General features: G+C 34.1%; 1 protein-coding gene across 1 annotated transcript in view; it reads right to left on the minus strand.

Moving 5' to 3' along the window:
* Positions 1–1,291: 1,291 nt before the first annotated feature.
* Positions 1,292–23,569, minus strand: part of LOC125917037 (lysosomal cobalamin transport escort protein LMBD1) — a gene marked incomplete at its 5' end in the record, with an annotated part of 73,319 nt that continues 51,041 nt past the window's right edge. The window contains 5 exons of the mRNA XM_049623285.1: positions 1,292–1,518; positions 3,297–3,446; positions 5,386–5,490; positions 6,035–6,137; positions 6,244–6,308. Of these exons, the coding sequence (XP_049479242.1) occupies positions 1,432–1,518; positions 3,297–3,446; positions 5,386–5,490; positions 6,035–6,137; positions 6,244–6,308 (510 nt within the window). The remainder of the gene's footprint in view (positions 1,519–3,296; positions 3,447–5,385; positions 5,491–6,034; positions 6,138–6,243; positions 6,309–23,569) is intronic.

The raw sequence follows: 23,569 nt of genomic DNA on the forward strand, positions 1-23,569 counted from the left end.
TCTAGAATCTTTTGTCTTCTTCAAAAACACTTTAGATCCAATCAGAAATCTCATTTCATCCGAATTTCTTTCTTTATTTCACACCCTCATGACCACTGTTTAGTTCAGGCTTTTACCATCACTCCTGGATTACTATAAAAGCTCCTTCTGAATACCCCTCTCATCTGATTTCTATGCCCTGGTTTCAAATCCAGGCTCTATATAAGACACAACTGTTACAATTTAAGTTACGGACAATAAATCAGATCATAACTTCTACTTCCTCATTCAAAAATTTTCATTGGTGCTCTTACTTTCCAGAACATTTTGTGATCTGACTCCTAACTCTATAATCTCGTTTCCTCCATCTCTCCAAACTCTTACCCCTATAATTTAAAATACAAAACATAACAATGTTTTAAATTTTTTTAAACACATACCCATATAGTTTAAGATAATCTACTTTGTGCATTTTGTTCCTCTGCCTAGAACAACTTCCCTTGATGCACACACACCAGATAAATTCTTCTTTAACTTTGAAATGCAGCTCTGATATTGCTTTTCCAAAGCCCATCTTTTGACTACCACTGCACAATGATCTCCTCCAGGTAGAGGTAATTCTTCCTCTGGGCTATTCCAGTATTCTATGCCTATTCTTCCTATTACTCCATCACATTCTTTAGTTGACCCTGCTAAAAACTCAGAAAAATTTATCTTTTTATTATGGTACCCATGGGTGATTTATGAAGAGATATACTATATTGGACATATTATTTTACCATGAAATAAAAGCATTTTGAAGCCAGGAGTAAAAAAAAAATTGCAAATTCTGACAGAATGTATCTGGAATCCTTAGTAAGGACAGAATACTATAATATTCAAAAGAAAAAAAAATCACCTAATGCACAGGAAGAGGAAAAAAATAATTTTCTAAAATTACACAGAGGAAAAGCATAAGATCACAGTTTTTCTTAGAATACACATAAAATACTTAGCATAGTGCCTGGAATGCAATTATATGTTCTTAAAAGTGAACTGCTATTGTCATTAACATTACTATTATTAAATAACTAGACACGTATGAATTAAAAGTTCTAAGTCATAGGTACTTGCGGTCTTGGCCCTAAGAATTACACATTCTACCAAAACTATCTTGAGTTTTATAAGGAAAAAAAAAGGTATTTAAGAGTAATTTATTATATTAGTAAATGTAATAAATAATAACTACCTTTTGCTATTTCATAAGTAACTAATTTATAATGGTCCTTTCCCTAATGGAAATCAATATATCACCAAGAAATTCTATTGAAAAGACTTAACGATTTCTTCTTGCTAAAAGTTCCTTTGTCGCCACATATTAAAACAGATGAATCAAATGATTAACACAGCAAAATGCAAGCCAACTCTTTTCTCATAGAGTTATAAACTTTAAGATAGTTGATAAGAGCTGCCTCACTTACCTTCAGGGGCATCTGCATCACATCTCTTTGGCACAGGGAGGGCTGAGTTGTTTTTATGGTCATCATAAGTTATATTGCTCTGAAAGATGAAAATACAATTAAAATATAAATATTACATTAATACATATATTTGGACTAAAAAGTAATCACATTATGAATTTTAACTCTGTTTTCTATTAAACTACATTTAGCTAATATTCTAAAAGGTAATTTTTATGCAAAATTACAATTAGAAGAGAAAGATTTATGGTAAATGTAACAGTAGGGCTTTTTTTTTTTTTAATTAATTTTTTTATTTTGAGACAGAAGGGCAGAGAGAGAAGGAGAGAGAGAAACCCACGGAGCCTGACATGGGGCTCAGTCCCACGACCTGTGAGATCATGACCTGGGCCCAAATCATGAGTCAGACACTTAACTGAGTGAGCCACCCAGGTGCCTCTAACATTTGGACCTTTTTGCAACAATCTTTAGGTCCTGGTTGAACAACAGAGTGTTTCCCAGAGAAACAGCCTACTTATTGTTCCACTGTAAAACAAGAATTATCTTTTGTCCATGCAAATGCATGACCTCACTTCATTTATTCATACAAGAAACTTTAACAGGCATGACCTAGTGAACTAGGTGGAGGGGATAAGGCAAGAAGAGAATAAAAAGATACAAGAAGTAGAAAATATGATTCAAGTGATCTTCCAGTACTATGTTTCCCAAACTCAGGTTACTCATGTACCTCTATTACAGTTTGTGCTTATATTTGTTCCACCTACATTATTACTTAATATTTGTCAGTGAACTAATTTTTCAACCATCGGTAATATTATGTATGGTACTGATGGAAGGCTGGATGTACTTGTTAAATTTTTGCTCTTAATTACATGTTAAATGAAGTAAAGAAAGAAGGAACTACATGATAAAAAAAAAGGAGTGATCTGGGTAGATTAGTAACCAAAGACTCCATTAAGAGCAAGGCTTGAAATAGAACCTGAAACACAGATTTGATTTGCATTATTAAGTAGAGCAAAGTATTTTAGGAAAAAGAAACAAACCACACAAAGGTTAAATCAGATATGGTCAAAATATTTTAATAGGTCAAAAAATCCAAACTAGCTGTCCAGTTACAACTAGGAACTGCAGCTGGCTTTTTGAAAGATCAATATCAAGAAAGAGTATAACAGGTAAGAGGATACCCATTATGTTAAAAGGAAGCTCAGACACCCACAAATAAAATATTTTTAAAGCCTCTTCTGTGGGATTCACAGGACTGATGACAAACTTTGCTCATCAAAATTTTGGAGGAAGTCATATTAATAAAATTACTTGAAATATTTATTTTAGAGAAAATATTATGAGTTTCAATAGAGTGCTGAGATAAAGCTCAGCACCTTGGTACCAGGGGATCCATTAAGGAACTATTATAATAGAATTCAGAGTGTTATTAAAAAACTTGTAAGAAACAAATATAAATAAGTTCAAAAATAGAATGAAAATCCTATTTTAGCAATATTAAACTTAATCTGATGAGCTATTACCTTATTGGAGTCTTCACAAATTAAAAACTGTTTTTAAATATCACTATCTTTAAAATGTCACGATAATGGGGACACCTGGCTGGCTCAGTCCGTTAAGTGTCTGACTTCTGCTCAGGTCATGATCTTGTGGTTCATGGGTTTGAGCCCCGTGCCAGGCTTTGTGCTGACAGCTCATAGCCTAAAGCCTGGAGCCTGCTTTGGATTCTGTGTCTCCCTCTCTCTCTGCCCCTCCCCAGCTCACTCTCTCTCTCCCTCTCAAAAATAAATACTAAAAAAAAATTTTAAATAAAAAAAAATGTCAAGATAATGAAGTTTAAAATTTTACACTTACCTCTATTAAGTAATTTTGGCTTCCATACATAACATATTGGGGAGCAAGACTATAAATCATGTAACTAGTGTGAAGGACAATAAGCAGAAGTATCATGCAGAGAAATAAGAGTGCCTGGGGCCTCGTTCTACCTCTTCTAATTTTATATAGCTGCAAAGAAAAAAGACAGTAACAATATTTCAGCAATATGTTTTATTTGTACCGCACTAAGTCCTGCTCATATGTTAAAGGTAATGACACAGTTCAATCAACCATTTCTTTCTTCCAAAATAAATATTAAGAATTCTTAATCAATCATTTTGGGGCACCTGGGTGGCTCAGTTGGTTGGGCATCCGACTTTGGCTCAGGTCATGATCTATCTCACAGTTTGTGGGTTCGAGCCCCATGTTGGGCTCTGTGCTGACAGCATAGAGCCTGGAGCCTGCTTTGGATTCTGTCTCCCTCTCTCTCTGCCCCTCCCCAACTTGCACACGTGCGCGTGTGCTCTCTCTCAAAAATAAATAAACGTTAAAAAAAATTTTTTTTAAAGAATTCTTAATCATTTCAAATGATTATGAGAATGACAAAGACAATTCTTTCCCTGCAAAGCTTTTAGGTGTAGATTTATGTTTCCTTTAGTCATAGCAAAGCATCTATATTCAAAGGATCCTATAAATGATCCATGAAAAACTCAAGACCTAGAGAATATATTAGTATTCAGCTGGTTTGTTTCCAGACAAATCTTCTAAACTTATTATGTAATAGCATCTGCTAGAAGCTTATAGAGCTAAGAAATATTATGAACTACCACTAATTCTATCCAAAGATTAAAGGAATGAGTTTAAACTGTAGGTATTAGTAATATATTTGTGGTTTTATATACTACTGTACAAGAACAGACATGTCACATGTTTATAAATACTCATTTCTATGAAATACTCATGACATCCTCCTACCATACTGTTATAAATTCTAGTTTAAAATAATTTATAATAATCTGATTGTAAATATTTTCATATATATCTATAATAGAGAGAAACTAAAACATGTGGTATCAAATACAATGAGCCACAGGACTTTCTTCATTTCAGTGTCAGAGAACATTTTTATTTTAGCAACTAAGATATGACTTCCCTGTTTTATTAATAGATTTTAGGACAACATAGAGTAAATTAACTCCAATTCTGGATGAGATGAAAACATGAACACCTAAAAATTGACATTTCCCAGTTTCCCTTACATCTCATCATAGCTAGCAGTGATAAAATATTAAACATCAAAAGGAAAGAAGTGTGCTGGGGATTTGTGGGAGTGCTGCTTTATTGATAGAAATGTTTTTCTAATGGAACTTGAACAGGATAAACGGAGCTGCAGCAGCCATATTATGATCATGCAGGAGAAGCCAAGAGAATTACAGAGATGTCGGACTTGACACTTTTGAGCTACAAAGCAATGCTAGATTTTTGAAATTTTCCACAGCAAGAAATCTTTCATTAGTTCAAACCACTATTTAACTGGGTTTTCTTTTACTCACAGCAGGACGTAGTTTCTATCTGAATCACCTTCATCTTAAAATTCTTAATTTACCTCAAAATGAGTGTAAGAAGAAAATAACTTTTTCCAATCATATAGTAATCTTTAACTTCTAGTAGGAAGAGCTGTCTTTTGAGCTATAGTGTATCCATCTGTACTTCAATACTTCCATGCAGCCAAACACTATGGAAAAAATACAAGGATCTCTGTGCCTTGGCATTGTTGACATTTTGGGCTGGATAAGTCTTTGTTGTGTGAGGCTACCCCGTGCAACACAGAGTGTTTAGCAGACTCCCCAAGCCTCTACCCACACTACACACCAGTAGCACCCACTAGTTTTACCAACTGAAAATATCTCCAGACATAGCCAAATGTACCCAGGGGACAAACCTGCCCATTTACAAACCACTGCTCTAAACAAAAAGCATTTTTATGTTACCATGAAGTGAGAAAGCAAATATTTCCATCGCTTTTAATATCAAGATATTTACTTTTATATTATAAATCTAGGTTAATTTGTAGTAATGGAAATTACATACAAAATGAAAAAAATCAAAATAATATTGTTATACTTACTCTAACCCAAAAGAACCATATGCCAATATTTCGAATTCCTGCCATTGAAGTAAAAATAAAGTACATAATAATAATTGTTATAAGAATATAATCAAGAGGAAACACCTGAAAAAAAGATAAAATTAAATTTAATACACAAACAACAGGAGTTCTGGAAGTCATATAAAGTTAACTGAAACTTCATTCATATTTGACAAATGTTTAAAATATCAACTCTGATTTAGATCAGGCTACTATGATAATACAAAAAAAATAATAATAATCCTCCAAAAAACAATTACTAGATTGTTACTAAATTGTTTAGTGCCACTATCCTAAGAAAAATCCTGTAACAAATTAAACAAAAATTACATTTATGTATGGAATAAAAGACTTCATTAGTTCAAAAATAGGAATTCATTGGAAAAGTTCATCTTAGGTATTATAATGTATCCCAAATCAAATTATGTATAAGAGTTCAGTAATATGTCACTATAATAATCTTGAAAGTACTATTATCGATGTAGAAGTCATATGTAAATGAGCCAAATCAGCAGAAGCCCAAGCATATATTGCCAAGTATCAATAGTCTGTTAACATACTAGTTTGACAGAGTGTGAGAATGTTTGCTAGAGAAGAAAATGACTGATTTTTTTTTCCTTTTACTCACTGTTTGTAGAACAGGCAAAAGCATATTCAGTGGATTACTCAGGTTTGCTCCAAAAATTATAAAACCAGAATCTATTCCAGCTGAATGAAGAGCTTTATCCAAACTAAAACAACAAAAAATTATAAAGAGTGAATTTATACATTATACTAGCACATTTTTAATTAACTTCACAGGATGTGTGCTGTACAGAATATGTGTACTATACTCACTTTGATAGGAAGAGAGAAATTACAAACAGCAATGCAACTAAGATGAAAAATATTCCCCAAATGATCTAAAAGCACAAAAAAATATCATTAAAATATAATTTTAAAAGGTGATATTAAAAGCACAAAACCATTATGCTCAATATGAGTTGCAAGCATACGACAATGATCCAAATAAAATGATCCATGATATATTTTAATTCAGCATATAATCCGAGGCATTCATCATCTAAATTTTCATTATGAGGCTATTTGACTCAAAACACATACACAAAAGAGACAAAGTATTTAAAAGTCTTTATTAGTAAGTAAACAAAGGAGACTCTGCTAAGTCACATAAAAGGTTTATGTTCAGTTAGACTGAAATATAAACTTCAAAGATAAATGAAAAGTACATTAAGACTTACTACATACACAGACAAACCAAAACCATGAAACTCATCAGGTTATATAAACCTTTTGTCAAAAAGGGAACTTGGAACATTTTCCCCACAGATTTTTTTTTTTTCAACATTTTTTATTTATTTTTGGGACAGAGAGAGACAGAGCATGAACGGGGGAGGGGCAGAGAGAGAGGGAGACACAGAATCGGAAACAGGCTCCAGGCTCCGAGCCATCAGCCCAGAGCCTGACGCGGGGCTCGAACTCACGGACCGCGAGATCGTGACCTGGCTGAAGTCGGACGCTTAACCGACTGCGCCACCCAGGCGCCCCTCCCACAGATTTTTTATTCAGACATACACACACACACACACACACGCACACACACACATACACAAATTCACAGTTTTTGCTTATATGTTGTGTGGTAACTAACTAACTAACTAACTAACTATGGCCCAGAACAGCACTGAAGACATTGTCATGTTAAGATTTCTGGTGAAGAAATGTATTAAGCATTGTAATTAGTAGAATACATTTCCTTACTGTATGAACTTTATATTAGAGATGGTAGAAAACAAGCAAAAAATTTTTGGAACTGGGTCTCTTAAGAATAAAAACGCCTGAAATCTATGTCAGTAATAATGTAGGTTCTTTTTTTCCCTGACATCTTCCCTAAGTTCCAGCGACAAGTAGGCTGAAGAGTCCACAACGTCAGAACAAAAAAAGATTCCAATTAAGCAGAGTTCAGTGTTTTTACCTTCTCTTTTGACTGGAGTTGATAGGAATAGATGGATAATATAATGAATGTGATGGTGTTTTCCACCTTACTTCACATTTTAGAATTCTGACAGGATAAATGAAGTAAAACAGCATCCTACCCCACATATAAAGATGAGTTTTGGAATAAATTTTAAGCTGTGTTCCTGGGAATTCTTCAGTTCTGAGAGAGTACCTTTGGAACTCATTGGGAAAGAAAGTTGGCAAGAGAAGACCAAAAAGGCTATAGTCATTGCTTGAAATAGAAAACAATGCATGTACCTGGAATTTCACATAAGAATTCATTTATTTAAAAAAGGTCTCACTGCTAAAGAGGTTCGAAGTGACTCCTTTATAGTAACAAAAGTTCATTATAGTAGAAGCTATAAAGGAGCTTACACAGTCTTTTTCTACTAGATTTGAGCACCTTTATTTGATAACTAGGTGAGGACCATATGATTACACTGAGGATCAAAAAGTGAAACCTATTACTTCCTAATAGACTGTTAATAAGAAATAGCTTGTAGAATGAGGGAGTATAACTACCAGATACCAAGTAGTAGTAAAAAGAACATGACACAGAAATAGCAAAAGTTAAAATTCCCTTTCCTTGATGTCGATTTTGGGGAAGAAAAAAAAAAAAGGAAAAAAGTCCTTGACTATTTTCCCAATCTGTTGGGATATATGACCCAGAGTTCAACTGTTTAATCATAGCTACTTAATAGAATATATTATAAATGTGAAAAGGTAAATTTTATAAAAACCTCAAAACAACATACATTTAAATGAGAACTTAAATTAGTACTTGAACTAAGTGGAAACCATGACTTAAGAACTAAAACTAATAATGAAAACAATGTCTCACTAAAGACTATCAAGGGAGAGAAATTATAAAAAAGAAGTGAATTGAAATTCTAGAGTTGACACTGATAAGAAAATTTCATTACAAGGGTTAAACAGCAGATTTGGGCAGGAAAGAAGAAAATATCATCAAACTTAAAGCAACTGAGATGACCAAGTCTGAGGAACAGAATGAAAAAATAATGAAATAAACTGAACAGAGACTTAGACACATGTGACACCTTGAAACAGCAATATAAGCTCAATAGGATTCCCAGAAAAAGAGGAGGGAAAGGGGCAGAAAGAAAACTTCAAGAAATAATAGGCAAAAACAATCTAAATTCGATGAAAAATAACCTATGCATCCAAGAAACTCAACAAAGTCTAAGAGGAATAAATTCAAAGACATCCACACCTAGACATGCATAAATGGAGGGGAGGGCAAATCAAAGAGATCTTGAAAGCAATAAGAAGGAAGAGACTCATGTAAAGCAGATTCTCAGCAAGATTAACAACTCATTTCCTATCAGAAGCCATGAAGGCTAGAAGACAGTAGGAAAACAATTTAGATAAACCTAGTAGTTTCTTATAGTTGAGTTTTAAGAGTATTTTATGTATTTTGGATTGAAGCCTATTTTTTAAGTTTTTTTTTTTTTAACTTTATTTATTTTGAGAGAGAGAGAGAGAGCGCAAACAGGGTAGGGGCAGAGAGAGAGGGATAGGGAGAATCCCAAGCAGGCTCGGTGCGGGCAGTACAGAGCCTGATGGGGGACTTGAATTCATGGAACCCTGAGATCATGTGACTTTTTTTTTTTTTTTTAGTAGGCTTCACATGCAGCGCAGGGCCCAACACAGGACTTGAACTCACAACCCTGAGATCAAGACCTGAGCTGAGTCAGATGCTTAACCGACTGAGCCACCCAAGCACCACTGTGACCTGTCCTTTTACTTCCTTAACAGTGTCCTTCACAGAGCAGTACTTTTTAATTTTAATAAAGTACAAGTTATCCATTTATTTCTTTCATGGATCACGCTTTGGTGATGTATTTAAAAACTTACTACCATACCTCAGGTCACCTAGATTTTCTCTGTTACTTTCTAGAAGGTTTATAGTTTGTTTTTTGTTTTGTTTTGTTTTGTTTTGTTTTGTGTTTTAATACAACGGGTCTATAATTCACTTTAAGTTTTGTGAAAGGTCTAAAGTCTATGTCTATATTAACTTTTTTTTGTGTAGATGTCAAATTCTTTCAACACTATTTGTTGATAAGAGTATCCTTTCTCCAAGGAGTTATCTTTCCTCCTTTGTCAAAGATCAGTTAACCTCATTATGTGTCTATTTCAGGGCTCTCTATTCTGTCATACTGGTCTATGTGTCTCCTCTTCCACCAATACCATGCTGTCTTGATTACTGTAGCATTAGAGTAAGTCTTGAGGTTGGGTGGTGTCAGTCCTCTGACTTTGTTCTTAGGTATTGTGGCTATTCTGGGTCTTTTTTCCCCCTCCCACATATGTTTTATAATCAATTTGTGAATATCCACAAAATAACTTGGGATTTTTATTGTAATTGCATTAAATTTATAGGTCAAGTTGGGAAAAATTGACCTCTTAAAACAATGTTGTTTTAGAGACATAAATATATAGAACAGAAACCAAGTTTTTCCTGTGTATTAATCAGATATGAATCATGTAATGTTCATTAAACCACATTAAAGAGGTGAAACGTTATAATCTACAAAGAATACCAAGTAAGACATTACTTTTTTCAGAGTAAAAATACTATCAATGTTACTAACTTGACGTGTGATGTTATCTAAAGCAATGATGGATCAACTGTCCAGAAAATTTTCCATTACCTACAAAGAAAATTTATGTTCCTCTATCTCATTAATAGCATACCATTCCCCCAAATCTCTTCCCTTTCCCTTTTACTAACTTTAAAACCCTGTGTTCTTTTCTTTCATTTAAATCAGTGGTTCTAAATTGGATATATTCTACCCCCCTTCAAAAGGACATTTGACAATGTTTACAGAAAGTCTGTCATGATTTGAGTTGGGCAGGGGTGTTACAGCAAGCAGGTAAGAATGCTGCTAAATACCCTAAAATGCACAGGACAGTAGTCACCCTCCCCAACAAAGAATTACTGGGCCCCAAATGTCAACTGTGCTGAGACTGATAAAGTCTGATTTAAATTGAACCCTGAATGGTCTTAGAAAGCAGCATGAATAAGCTATCACTTTAGCAAAAATAAACTTTCAATCACTCTCTTAAAATCATTTGTGTTTTGAGATGCTAATTAGCCTACCATAAATCTCTTATCCTAGAATTTAATACTGTCTGACAATGTGAAACAAAACCTCCAAACAGTATAGAAAGAAATAATTTAGGATCAGTTTTGTTTTTTTTTTTAGGACACACCTCTTATCAAGTTTCATAGGTGAATTTCCTATATCCATAAAATAGCTTTTGTGTATACAGAAATATAACCCAAAAAAGTAGAAAGTTACCACACCTAGAGACTCAAATAATAGTTACAAATGTAAGATAAAAATAATTTCTATTGTATCTTATTATTTTTGTTACCTTAAATAAAATACCATGTACTGCTTCCTTTTTTGCCTTTTTCTAGTTTTCTTACTCTTTAATAACAATGAGGATAGGAAACAGAAGCATGTGGTCCCTTTATAACTACCTACAATCTTGTTAATCAAAGAGTGGTCATGGACCATCAGTGTCAACTGGGAGCTTGCTGGAGCTTACACACCCTTGGGACTTACCAAAGGTGGACTGGATCTGAATTTGTATTTTAACAAGAGTCCCAAGTAATTCTTATGTTACAATTGAGAAACTGTGCCTTAGAAAAGTCATTTAGAATATCAGATGACTACCATAAAAAGATACCACTTCAACCCAGGTTAACAAGCGTTTGAAAAGATAATTCTGGAATGGAGAACTGGATTTTAATTTAACCCAAACTGAACATTCCTCTCTCTAGAAACCCATCTGACATTATGTGTCCAGTATTACATAGCTAATGGCCATGGGTCCCAGGTCCCCTAACTCTAAGTGGCAAATCAATTAGTCTTCAAGACTTTCCTCAGAGGTAGAAGGTTAATACATAATTTTCATAATCAAATCTTGATAGGACATTGTAAGTTATAGTTCTAGGAAAAGAATTAAGTTTCTTTACATGTTGCAAGTGTTGTACATAAAGTTTTTTAAAAAGTTAGAAGATCAATAATATTCAGCTCTGGCTACAAATTATTGTATTTTAAATTACAAAGAATCTCATAGTGATTTGTTAGGGTAGTACTAGCTAATGGTATTTGGTCATTGTTCTATACTATTCTTATAGAAGAGACTTTCATAAAGATTGACATTAAAAATGAGAGTGGTAAGGATAATGCCAAAATCAGGGTGGGGGGGAGGGGGAAGTAGGGGAGGTCTAGTAGAAGTTAAGATTTTAAAGCCTTATTTTGCCATAATTTCAGATATATGAGAAAACTGCAAAAACTGCACAAAGAATTTTGGTATACCTTCCAACTAAATTGTCCAAATGTTAACATTTACCTTGCTTTATCATTCTCTAGGTGGCTGAACTGTTTTTGAGAATAAGCTGCAGAAAAATACTTTAATACCTATTCTCCAAAAGCAAATTCTTTCACATAATCACACTTCAATTATCAAAATCAAGAAATTAATATTGATATAACACTATTATATAGAGGCTATTATATAATCTATAGACTTAATTCAAATTTTAATTGTTCCACTTAAGTCCTTTAGAGAACAAAGTTGTGTTGTTGTTTTTTTTCTGGTCCAAAATGCAATTCAGCATTATACTTTGCTTTTATCTGTTTAGTACCCTTTAATCTGGAACAGTTCCTAAATCACTTTTACCGTCATGACCTTTATATTTTGAAGAGTCCAGGACAGTTATTTGCGTTGTCCTTCAATGTGGGCTACCTATTTCTTTACAATTATTTATATTCAGTTCATGTATTTTTGGCAGAAATGACAGAGGCACAATCGTATCTATTACCCCATTACTGATAAGCTTAACTTGGATCACATGGTTAAGGTGGTTTAAGCCATGTCTCTTCACTGTACAATTACTACTATCCCCTTTGTAATTAGTAAGTCTTGTGTAGAAATAGTGAGATTATGCAAATATCCTGTTATCCCCAAATTTTCACCTTCTAATTTTAGTATTCATTTATTTCTCTTGCAAGAAACAGTACTGTATGTGATGTTTGCCAAATACTGATTTTCTAATTCTGACATTTATTCTACATTTATTAGAATGCCACTGTAGGGTAGAGCTTTCCTTTCTCCATTTACTTATTTCCATCATTATACTCATATATTTTGATACTTAAATGGTCCCAGGTTTAGGAAGCAAGAGCCCCTTCAAGCACATTCCCTTATCATACTCTAGCTATACTTCTTCTCTAACATAAGCAGGTGTGGGCTTATATACTTTCCCAGCACCAGCCTCAGCATCAACCATTTCTCCAATCAGCCCGGTTTCCTTTCAATGAAGTTAGTGTTTTATTAGTTGAAACATACACATAGAAATTATTGATCTAGTTTTCCTCTCATTGTTTTCTGATTTTATGTTTACTTTTTTCCTTGTGCTTTCTGTTGGTTTACTTTGCTCCTTTGCTAGCCTTGCATGCTTGGAATTTAGAGTATATTTTTATCCTTTCTTTTTTATTGATAAATGTGTTTAAGGCTTTGAATTTCCTGATCCTTATTTCATGATCACCGTCTTACATGTATCTCATAGGTTCTAATATGATATTTCCATTGTTAATTTAAAGAATTTTGAAGTTTGTTTTTATTTCTCCTTTCCTTTCACCCAAGAGTTGCTGAATACAAGGTTAATTTCCAAGTGAAAAGTGTCCTACTTTATTGATTTTATTATAATTTCTAGTTTTAATGCTGCATTGCAATCAGGGAAGAGGTGTTTGTAATATATCTACTCTGTAGAATTTATTGAAGTTTCTTCATGACATAATATATGATCAATTTTAGTGAATGTTCCATGTGTACTTGGAAAGTATAGACTCTATATTGGGATTTAAAGTCCCAAAGTTATGATATGCCTTATTGACTTAGGTCTTCTATATTCTTACTCAATTTTGTGCATCCGAAATGTCTTACCCTGAGTATGGTGCTATGTTATTCTCCTACTATTAACATATTTCAATCTACGTCTCCTTGAATATCTCATACTTCTTGCTTCATAAAGGTGGTTGTGTGTTCTTTGGTACGTAACTATTTCATCTTCATCATAACTTACAAATTTTCTTAATAAGTATATTAGTTTTCTATTGCTACAGTGACAAACTACTACAAATGTAGTGACTTAAAACAACATCTACTTCTTATTCTGTGGGTCAGAAGTCTGGGCACAGCACAGCTCAGATGGTTCTTTGCTTAAGGTGGCACAAAGCCAAACTACCAAGTTGTCAGCAGGGCTGTCTGTATTCCCTCCGGGAGGCTCTGGGGAAGAATCCCTTCATGCTCTTTCAGAGTGTTGATAGAATTCAGATCCTTGAGGTTGTAGGGCTCAATACAGGGTTGTAGTCTTTGATGGCTATCAGCCTCTCAGTTCCTTAAGCTGCTTGCATTCCTCTTCATACTGCCCTCTCCATCTTCAAATTAGTAATGGCAAGCCAATCCTTTATCACATTTTCACTATCTCTGACTTACTCTTTATATACCACATACATCTCTCTGACTCAGGCCAAAAAAGTTCTCTGCTTTTAAGGGCACATGTTATTAGACTGGGCCCACACAGATAATCCAGGATAACCTCCTAAAAGTCTGTAACCATAATTGCATTTGCAAAGTCCCTTCTGCCACTTCATGTGGCTACTATAAAGGGTTCCACAGATTAGGGCATGGAAATCACTGAGGGAGGAGAAAAGGATTCTATCACAAAAAGTATCCTTCTCTGTCGGACTTAATGTTTTTCAGCTCGAAATTCTACTTTGTCCAGTATCAAGATCGCTATACGTTTTATCATTTCCATTTGCCTAGTATATCTTTTAATATACATTTTTAGCCTTTGTCATCTGTTTTAGGTTATACCTCACTTTGTGAGGAAAATTTAAATTTTTCTTTTAATAGTGAGTTAGGTCCACTCATATTTATTGATATGCCTGGAACATTAATCTCAACATATATTATTATCTGAGACTTGCGTGTATTTTATATTTCTCGTGTTTCTTTGTTAATATGTGTTCTTCACTCTTCCATTTTTAAGTCCTTTTTGTCAAGTAGCTTTATACTTTTGTTTCAGTGTATTTTAATTTTCAAATGCTCTTAGCCCCTGTTTTCATATTTAGCCCTTTAATATAAAGTTGATTAGTTTTTATGTATCCAACTCCCACCTACTACCCATACAGTAATCTATAAGAAATTCTACTTCTCTCTCTTAATTGCATGATTTCTGTCTCATCAGAACCTATGTTTACACATATTCTCACCCTTGCCCACATCTTTTCTTCATAGATCTGCAATATTAAATATTCACCATTACTTCTTTTGCTGATGTTTTCCACCTCATCTCTTGGTTGGTTAGAGCTTGGCAATTAGTGGATTTCTCAAGAGCCCGTGGGTACAGAATTCCCTAAGTCCTTAAATGTTTAAAAATCTCTTTTCTAAAAGATAGTTTGGCCAAATATAAACTTCTGATTTTGGACTGTTCATTTAGGCCTTTTTTAATGTCCCCCCGCCCCATTCTTGCTTGCTTTATGTTTTTTGAAAAATCTGATAATAAGTCTAACTATGTTGACCTTGTAAATCAGTGGATTTTTTTTTACTTGGAAATCTTAAGGACTCTTCTTTAATTCTGAAGTCAGTGTTACTAGGAAAATGCACATAAATTTTCCCAGGTACAAAGTGGCTATTCCAATGTGTAGATTTCATGTCTATTTTTAGGTCATTTTTTGGAATCACAACTTTAAATATTAGTTCCACTAATTTCTTTTGTTTTGCTTCTGCATGGACCAATTAAGCTTCTCCTTCTCCAATTAAACACATGTAGTTTTTCCTTCTCTTCCATTTCAACACTTTTTGATTCTTTTTACTTCTTGTTTCTTTCTCTTGGTTGTTTCTCCTACCTTTCTTCAATACTGCTTACCAAATTTTGAGTCTATTTTCCTTTGGACACCCTGTAATTTTGTTTTCATCTCTGTTTTCCTCTCATTTTTCCCACAGTCCAACTCTTCATGTCACTCTGGTTCTTGGCCATTTCTGGTTTTTTGTTTTTGTTTTTTAAATAATGGTAAAAGATACATAACATAAAATGTATCATCATAACATTTTAAGTGCACAATTTAGTAGCATTAAATACATTCACAATGTATAACCAAACTCCAAGAATTGTTTGTATCTGGCAAAACTGAAACTCTGTACCCATTAAACAACAACTCCCCATATCTCTTTCTTTCCAACTCCTGGAGGCCACCATTCTATTTTCTGTTTTCATGAATGTGACTACTCTGGATACCTCATATAAGTGGAATTACACAGTATTTATCTTTTTGTGACCAGCTTATTTCATTTAACTTTTAGGGGCTTTCAGATCAATCTTAGGCCCACCTCCAAATTTCCCCTTTTCTCCCATGCAATTTTCCCCAGACTGACTATCTTTGTTTAAACACAAAGTTTTGCAATAAGAGCTGGAGGGAAGACTTGCTAGATTGGGAGATTTCTTTTTGTTTTTACTTAGAGGTACAGTTGATTCTCATTTGCAGATTCTGTATTTGCAAATGCATCTACCCACTAAAATTTATTTATAACCTTAAAATCAATACTTAGGGCACTTACGTGGTCTTCTGGGATATGTGCAGGGTAATGAAAAATCTAAGTCACCTGATGTGCAAATTCCCAGCTAAGGTTGAACAAGGGTACACCCTTTCTTGTTTCAGCTCTCATACTGTAAACAAGTATCCAGTAAGTGGTCTAGTTAAGCATTACATTCTTTGTTTTGTGCTTTTGTGTTGGTAATTTTGCTCTTTCAAAGAGCCCCCAGCATAGTACTGAAGTGCTCTCTAGTGTTCCTAAGACTTAAGAAGGCTCTGATTACTGAGGATGTACTTGTGTAGGTAAGCTTTGTTCAGACAGAAGTAATACTGATGTTGATCTTACATCTACAGTTCAATGTTAATGAATCAACCATATATGTTAAACAAGTCTTCTTAAACACAAACACAAAAAAAAAGATCAGTCATTGATTTTTTTAAGACCCACTCCAAGCTTTTCTATGCACTGGAGTTTCATTATTATACCAATGTAAAGATGGATTAGGTCACTTACAAGTGGGTTTATTCTTTATATGAACTACAATATCCATACCATAAAGTTACTGGGAATCTACAAAAGATACTGTAGGTTCCAGAAACTCTAATATACAATTACTATTACTCTAAGAAGCATCTACATTAAAACCCCCCAAAAAATCTCTCTCAAATAGTGATCAAGTAAAATTTGAAATGCACATTTATACATCCAGTAAAAGCTCCTTTAAAGTTAAAAAGTGCCAGTCTTTTTCTTTAGACATACCTAAATAGTATGACCTAAAACAAACAATAAAAACATACATGCTTTAAATATTATTCTCAGAAAGGAAATCTGCTACATCTTTAAACATAGTTGTAGTAAATTCTAGAGGCTCCTGGGATGACAAAAATATTAGTTAAAAAAATTAAAATATTCCCACACACCTTCAAAACAACTAAGCACTGTCTATGTATGATAAAACTATTTTTCATTGTTTGTTTACCTTATGAATTTTAGTTGTGTTTGTGTATGTGTTGGGGGGTTAGGAGATTAGTGGGACAAGTAGAAATATAAATTTTAATAGTTCTTTATTATGTGTCTGATTCAAATAAACAGAATAAAACAAAAATAATAAAATGCTTAGGAATAAACTTAAACAATGAGACAAAAGACTTATCCACTGAAAACTACAAGACACTGCTCAAAGAAATTCAAGTAGACATAAATAAATGTAAAGACATGCCATGTTCATGGACTTCAAGACTTAGTATTATTAAAATAACAATACTACTAAACGTGATCTACAAAATCAATGCAATCTCTATCAAAATTACAATTTTTTTTGTTTATTTTCTGGGTTTTTTTGCAGAAACAGAAAAACCCATTCTAAAACTCCTATGAAATTTCAAAAAACCCCAAATAGCCAAAACAATCTTACAAAAGAAAAAGTTACAAGACTTGCATTTCCTGATTTCAAAACTTACTACAAAGCTACAATAATCAAAATAGCTTTGTACTGTCATAAAGACAGATATATAACTAATGTAATAGACCCCAGAAATGAACTCTCCCATATATGATCCATCGATTTTTGACGATGGTGTCAAGACCAAAAGGTCAGTCTTTTCAACAAATAGTGCTGGGTCAAGGGCATCCAAATGCAAAAGAATGAAATTGGACCCTTAACCTTAATCATATAAAAAAGTTAACTCAATATAGTTAAAAAGACTTAAACCTAAGAGCTGAAACTATTAAACTTCTAGGGATAAAAAGGGGGAAACATCTTTATGGCACTGGACTTGGCAATTATTTTTTGGATATGACACAGAAGCACAGGCCACAACAACAACAAATATTAAATAAATTGGACTTCATCAAAATTAAAAACTTTAGTGTATCAAGGACACTATCTACATAGTGAAAAGACAAACCAAGGTTGGGAGATAGTATTTCCAAATCCTATATCTGATAAGGGATTAATATTCAGACTACTAAAAAAAAAATCCCTTACAAGTTGACAACAATAAAACATAAAGAATTTAAAAACAGACAAAAGACTTGAGTGAACACTTCTCCAAAGAAAATAAATACACAAATAGCCAATAATCAAATGAAAAGATGCTCAAGATCACTAATTATTAGGGAAATGCAAATCAAAGCCACCATGAGGTATCACTCCACAGCCATAAGGTTGGTTATTATCAAAACAACAGAAAATAAGTGTTTGCAAAGATGGAAAGAAATTAGAACCCTTGTGCATTTCTGGTGGAAATATAAAATGGTACAGTCGCTGTGAAAAAAAAGTTTGTAGGTTCCTCAAAAAACTAAACACAAAACGGAAATGTCATCCAGTAATTCCATTTCTAAGTATATACTCAAAATAACTGAAAGCAGGTACTCAAACAGATACTTGAACACCAATTACCGCAGTAGTGTTATTCACAATAGCCAAAAGTTGGAAACAACCCAAATGTGCACCAACAGATAGATAAGCAAAATGTAGATTACATACACAACAGAATGTAATTCAGTCTTAAAAAGAAATGAAATTTTGATGCATCTACAACATGGATAAATCTTGAAGATATTATGCAATTTGAAATAAGCCATACACAAACGAACACAGTAATAATTCCACTTATATGATGTACCTAGAACAGGCAGAGACAGCAGGACAGAGGTCATCAGGGGATATGGGCTGGGGGTGGGTGTGGAATGGGGAGTTATTCTTGTTTAATGGGTGTGGTGTTTCTGAGATGATAAAAAGTCCTGGAAATGAATAATGGTGATTGTTACATAATGTTGTGAATGTTCCATGGTTAGTATCACGGAATGCATACTTACAAATGGTTAAAATGGTAAATTTTATATACATTTTACCACAATTTTTAAAAAGTCTCAAAAAATCTGTGATATAATTATGAACATGTATTTACAACTTTCTATGTAAATACAAGAGGTATATATATTATATAAGGTATATATATATATAGTAAAACCAAAAGTTGGATTTAAAACCTAATGAATCCATAGGTTACCCAGGCCAATTAGCTATACAAGTTCGAAGTATGCTGTCATGTAGTTAACGAACATCAGACTGTATTCATAGAAATGTGTTCAGTATTATTTCTGAAAGTTGTTTTAAGAAGCCATTAATTTATTCTAATTAGATGCTTAGTTTTATAAATGTCTACAACATAAAACGGGTATTTTCCTTTGAGTTCTATGGCAGTATTTAAGAAGTTGAAAAATTTTAAATATAAACCTATAACAATAGCAGCTGCAATCTCCTGAGCTGTTTACATCAAAAGGCATTAACACTACATACATTATTTCTTTTAATTCTCACAACAAAAATAAGGTAAGTATATAAATCCATTAGTGAGTTAAGTTAAGGTGAGAAAAGTTAAGGTTTAGAAAGGTGAAGGAACAGAGTTTAGACAGCTGGTTAGGATCAGAGCAAGGACTCAAAACCAAGTGTATGAAACAGCAAAGTCCATGCCTCTGAAATGAGGTATGCATATCCTAAGAATGCAGAGCAATGTGAAACCACAAGATCATTAGGTTTCTCATGAGGATTTACTCTTATGAAAAAAAATTATAATATTTTGTCATAAAAAAACTACAGAATCGTAGAACTGAATTTTTCCATTTGCGAAAATTTAAATCCAATACATTTTCTTTTTTTTTTAATTTTTTTTTTTTTTAACGTTTATTTTTGAGACAGAGAGACAGAGCATGAATGCGGGAGGGTCAGAGAGACAGAAAGGGAGACACAGAATCTGAAACAGGCTCCAGGCTCTGCACTGTCAGCACAGAGCCCGATGCGGGGCTTGAACTCACGGACATGAGATCATGACCTGGGTCAAAGTCGGACGCTTAACCGACTGAGCCACCAAGGCGTCCCTCCAATACATTTTCTAATAAAAGAAACATGGATCAGAATACAGATTAAAAGGCAATATTAGCACAAAAGTTTGAGACAGAACATAACTTCAAAGGAATTTCTATCAGGAGAGTCTCATGGATTGTAAGTCACCTCCGGCAGGTAGGGAACAGTGAGTGGGATGAGTGGACCTGTCTCTACCTTCTTCCACTAGGACTACTTAGATGCTAATATTTAAGAAGCACTAAGAGCATGTATCTTCCACTTTATGAACTATATCAACTATGCACAAACACAGAAGTGATAATAATTTTTATATTTCATTTGAGTAAAAAAAAGCAGTGTTTATCCCGTCACAATCATGTTAAACCCTCAATTATATAACAATTTAAGTTTGTATCCCCAGAGTTTTCCTTCCGGCATGCCTATTTTCATTCCTCACTGTTCCTAATTATTCCTCTTATCCTTAACCTAGGCCCAGAAAATGAAAGAAAGGTAAGAATTTAGATCCATATTCAAGAATAATACAGTCATATAACAAAAAGAATAAGTGGTAAATTGATTGTACAGGAGGTTTGGGTCAGTGCAATAATGGGAAGAAAAAAAAAAGCAATTGGGACTCTTACACTGGAAAGGAAGAAATAAAACTGTCTTTAAGCATCTAACATGTTCATGTACATAAAAATTCCTTAGGAAACTATAATAAAGCTACTAGAAGTAAAAATTTAGCCAGGTTGCATGATACAAGGTCAATGCACAAAAACAAATTTCTACATACTAAGAGAAGCCAATAATTCAGGATTGAAGGTAAACAAAATCATAAAATCTTCTGTCTTCTCACATGGAGGAGGGGGTGAGAGAGCCCTCTGGGGTCTTTTTTATTAGGGCATTAATCCCATTCATAAGGTCTCAACCCTCATGACTTAATCAGCTCCCAAAGCCCCCACCTCCAAATACCATCACATTGGAGATGAGGATTTCAACATACAAATTTTGGGGGAACAGAAATATAAAGATATAGGTAAATTTATCAAAATATTTTCAAGACCTCTACATTGACCACTACAAAATGTTGCAAAGAGAAATTTAAGTTATCATAAATAAATGGAAAGCTCTCACGTCCATGAATTAGCAGGTTCAGTATTAAAATATAAGCCGGCATCCATCTTGTCAGCTCAGATGAAAGAATGAGCACTAAAGGTTGTATCATCCCCAGGCAAGGCTGGACTGGCCAGGGAACCTGCAGAAATGCAACTCCACTAGCTTATAAACAAAGATATAATCACCAAATGTACCTAATGAAATCTCTAACATAAAGAGTAAAAGCATTTTTCAGATTCCAAGTCTCCTGAAATGGAAAAGACTTTCAGGAGACCAGACAAAGCAACACCAGAGCACCTGCTAACATGACCTTCTGGGCCTCCAATCAGTGGGGTCCACCTTCTCAGGAGGGCCTTTGCACCAAAAGTTGCCTTTAAAAACCCTCGTTTGTCAGGGCCCCTGGGTGGCTCAGTCAGCTGAGCATCTGAATCTTGATTTCAGCTCAGGTTATGATTTCGGGGTCATGGGATCAAGCCCCAAGTTGGACTCCATGCTGAGTGGAGCCTACTTAAAGTTCTCTCTTTGTCTCACTCTATCTCTTTCCTTCTCTCTCTCTCTCTCTCTCTCTCTCTCTCTCTCTCTCTCACCCTCTGCCCCTCCCCTGCTCACACTTGCACTCTCGTGCTCTAAAGTTAAAAAACAAAACAAAAAAACACCCTCACCTGTAAGCCACTGGGAGAGTTCAGGACTGTGAAGCATTAGCTCCCTGTTATCCTGGGTGGTGCCACACCAATAAACAGCCTTTCTTGCAATAGGCTGGTATCAAGTTTTTACTTGCTTGCTGTGCATCAGATGGATGAACTCTCATCTGGTTCAGTTTACAATATCAAGTGTCCCCAAATTTGCCTACAGATTCAAAGTAATCCCACTAGAAATCCCAGTGGGCATTTTGTAATATTCTAAAATTTATATTGAAATGTGAAGGATCTAGCATAGCTAAAACAATATTGAAAAGAAGAACAAAACTGAAGAATTTAGACTACTTGATTTTGCGACTGATTATATAACACACCAATAATCAAGTTTTAGCATAAGGACATATAAATAAATGGAGCAAAAGAAAAAGTCCAGAAATAGACCCACATATGCACATGATCAATTGATTTGGCAAAAGGTACCAAGGAAAGCCAATGAGCAAAGAACAGTCTTGACAAGAAAATGTTGCTGAAACAACTGCATCTCCACATGGAAAAGAAGCCCTTAAGTTATACCATCCCATAAAATTAACTTAAAAATGACGACAAACCTAAAATATGAGTTAAACTGTAAAATTTCCAGAAGAAAACATATCAGAAAATGATTGCTATAAAAACTTAAGGAACATCTCTTTGAATGACAGTGTTAAGAAAACATAAAGGCAAGCCATAAAAAGAGACAACATTCACAATACATATATTTGACAAAGTATTTAATCCAGGACACATAAAGAATTCGTAGCTCACTCATCAAACAAAAACTTAAATTTAAAAATGGACAAAAGATTTAAACAGGCATTTTAGAGCAAATATCCAGGGGTGCCTGGGTGGCTCAGTCGGCTACGCAGCTGACTCTCAGTTTTGGGTCAGGTCATGATCTCCCGGTTCATGAGTTCAAGCCCCTTGTTGGGCTCCAGGCTGTCAGCACAGAGTCTGCTTGCGGATCTCTCTCTCCCTCTCCCCTACACGCACACTGTCTCTATCTCTCTCAAAATAAACAAACACACTTAAAAAACTCTTAGAGAAAATACACAAATGGCCAATAAGAATACAAAAAGTGCTCAATATCATTAGTCACCAAGGAAATGCAAATCAAAACCACAATAAAATATTATTATACAGCCATCAGAATAACTATTACAAACAGTTACAATATAAGAGCTGACAAGGATATGAAGCAATCTGAAATCTCACATTGCTGTGGGAAAAAAAAATGGTACAACCACTTTGGAAAATACTTTGGTACTTTCTTAGAAAGTTAAACATACATTAAACATTAGACCCAGAAATTCTACTCTTAGTTATTTACCCAAGAAAAATGAATGAAATGAAAACACATCTACAACAGATGTTTACATCAGCATTATTCATAATAATCTCCAACTGGGAATAACTCACATCTCCACTAAAAGGTGAGTGGATAAACCAACTGTAACATAGACACCAATCAGGATACTACCCAGCAATAAAACAGAATGAACTACTGAAAAAAAAATGCAACATAGACAAATCTCGAAAACATTTTGTTGTACCAAAGAAGCCAGAAAAAGGATTATACTACACTCTATTCCATTTATATGAAATAATACAACACATAAAACTAAACCATAATGACAGAAGGACATCAATGGCCATCTGGGGTCTGAGTTCAGTGGGAGACGGGAAGACATGGGGTAGTTTTTGAAGTGATGTGGGTCTTCTATATCTACATAGTTGGCAAAATCAATCTGCACACTTAATAAAGTTGATTTAAAAATCCCTCTAAACTAGGTTCAGTGAAATAGGACAGAGCATGTTTAAATCAAGGCAGCTAATGTTAGAGACCAGGTTATAAATATTTATAAAGAAGCCATATAAAAAATTTAGAATTAAGATA

The sequence above is a fragment of the Panthera uncia genome, unplaced genomic scaffold (genome assembly GCF_023721935.1).
Source record: "Panthera uncia isolate 11264 unplaced genomic scaffold, Puncia_PCG_1.0 HiC_scaffold_1422, whole genome shotgun sequence".
Taxonomy (NCBI): Eukaryota; Metazoa; Chordata; class Mammalia; order Carnivora; family Felidae; genus Panthera; species Panthera uncia.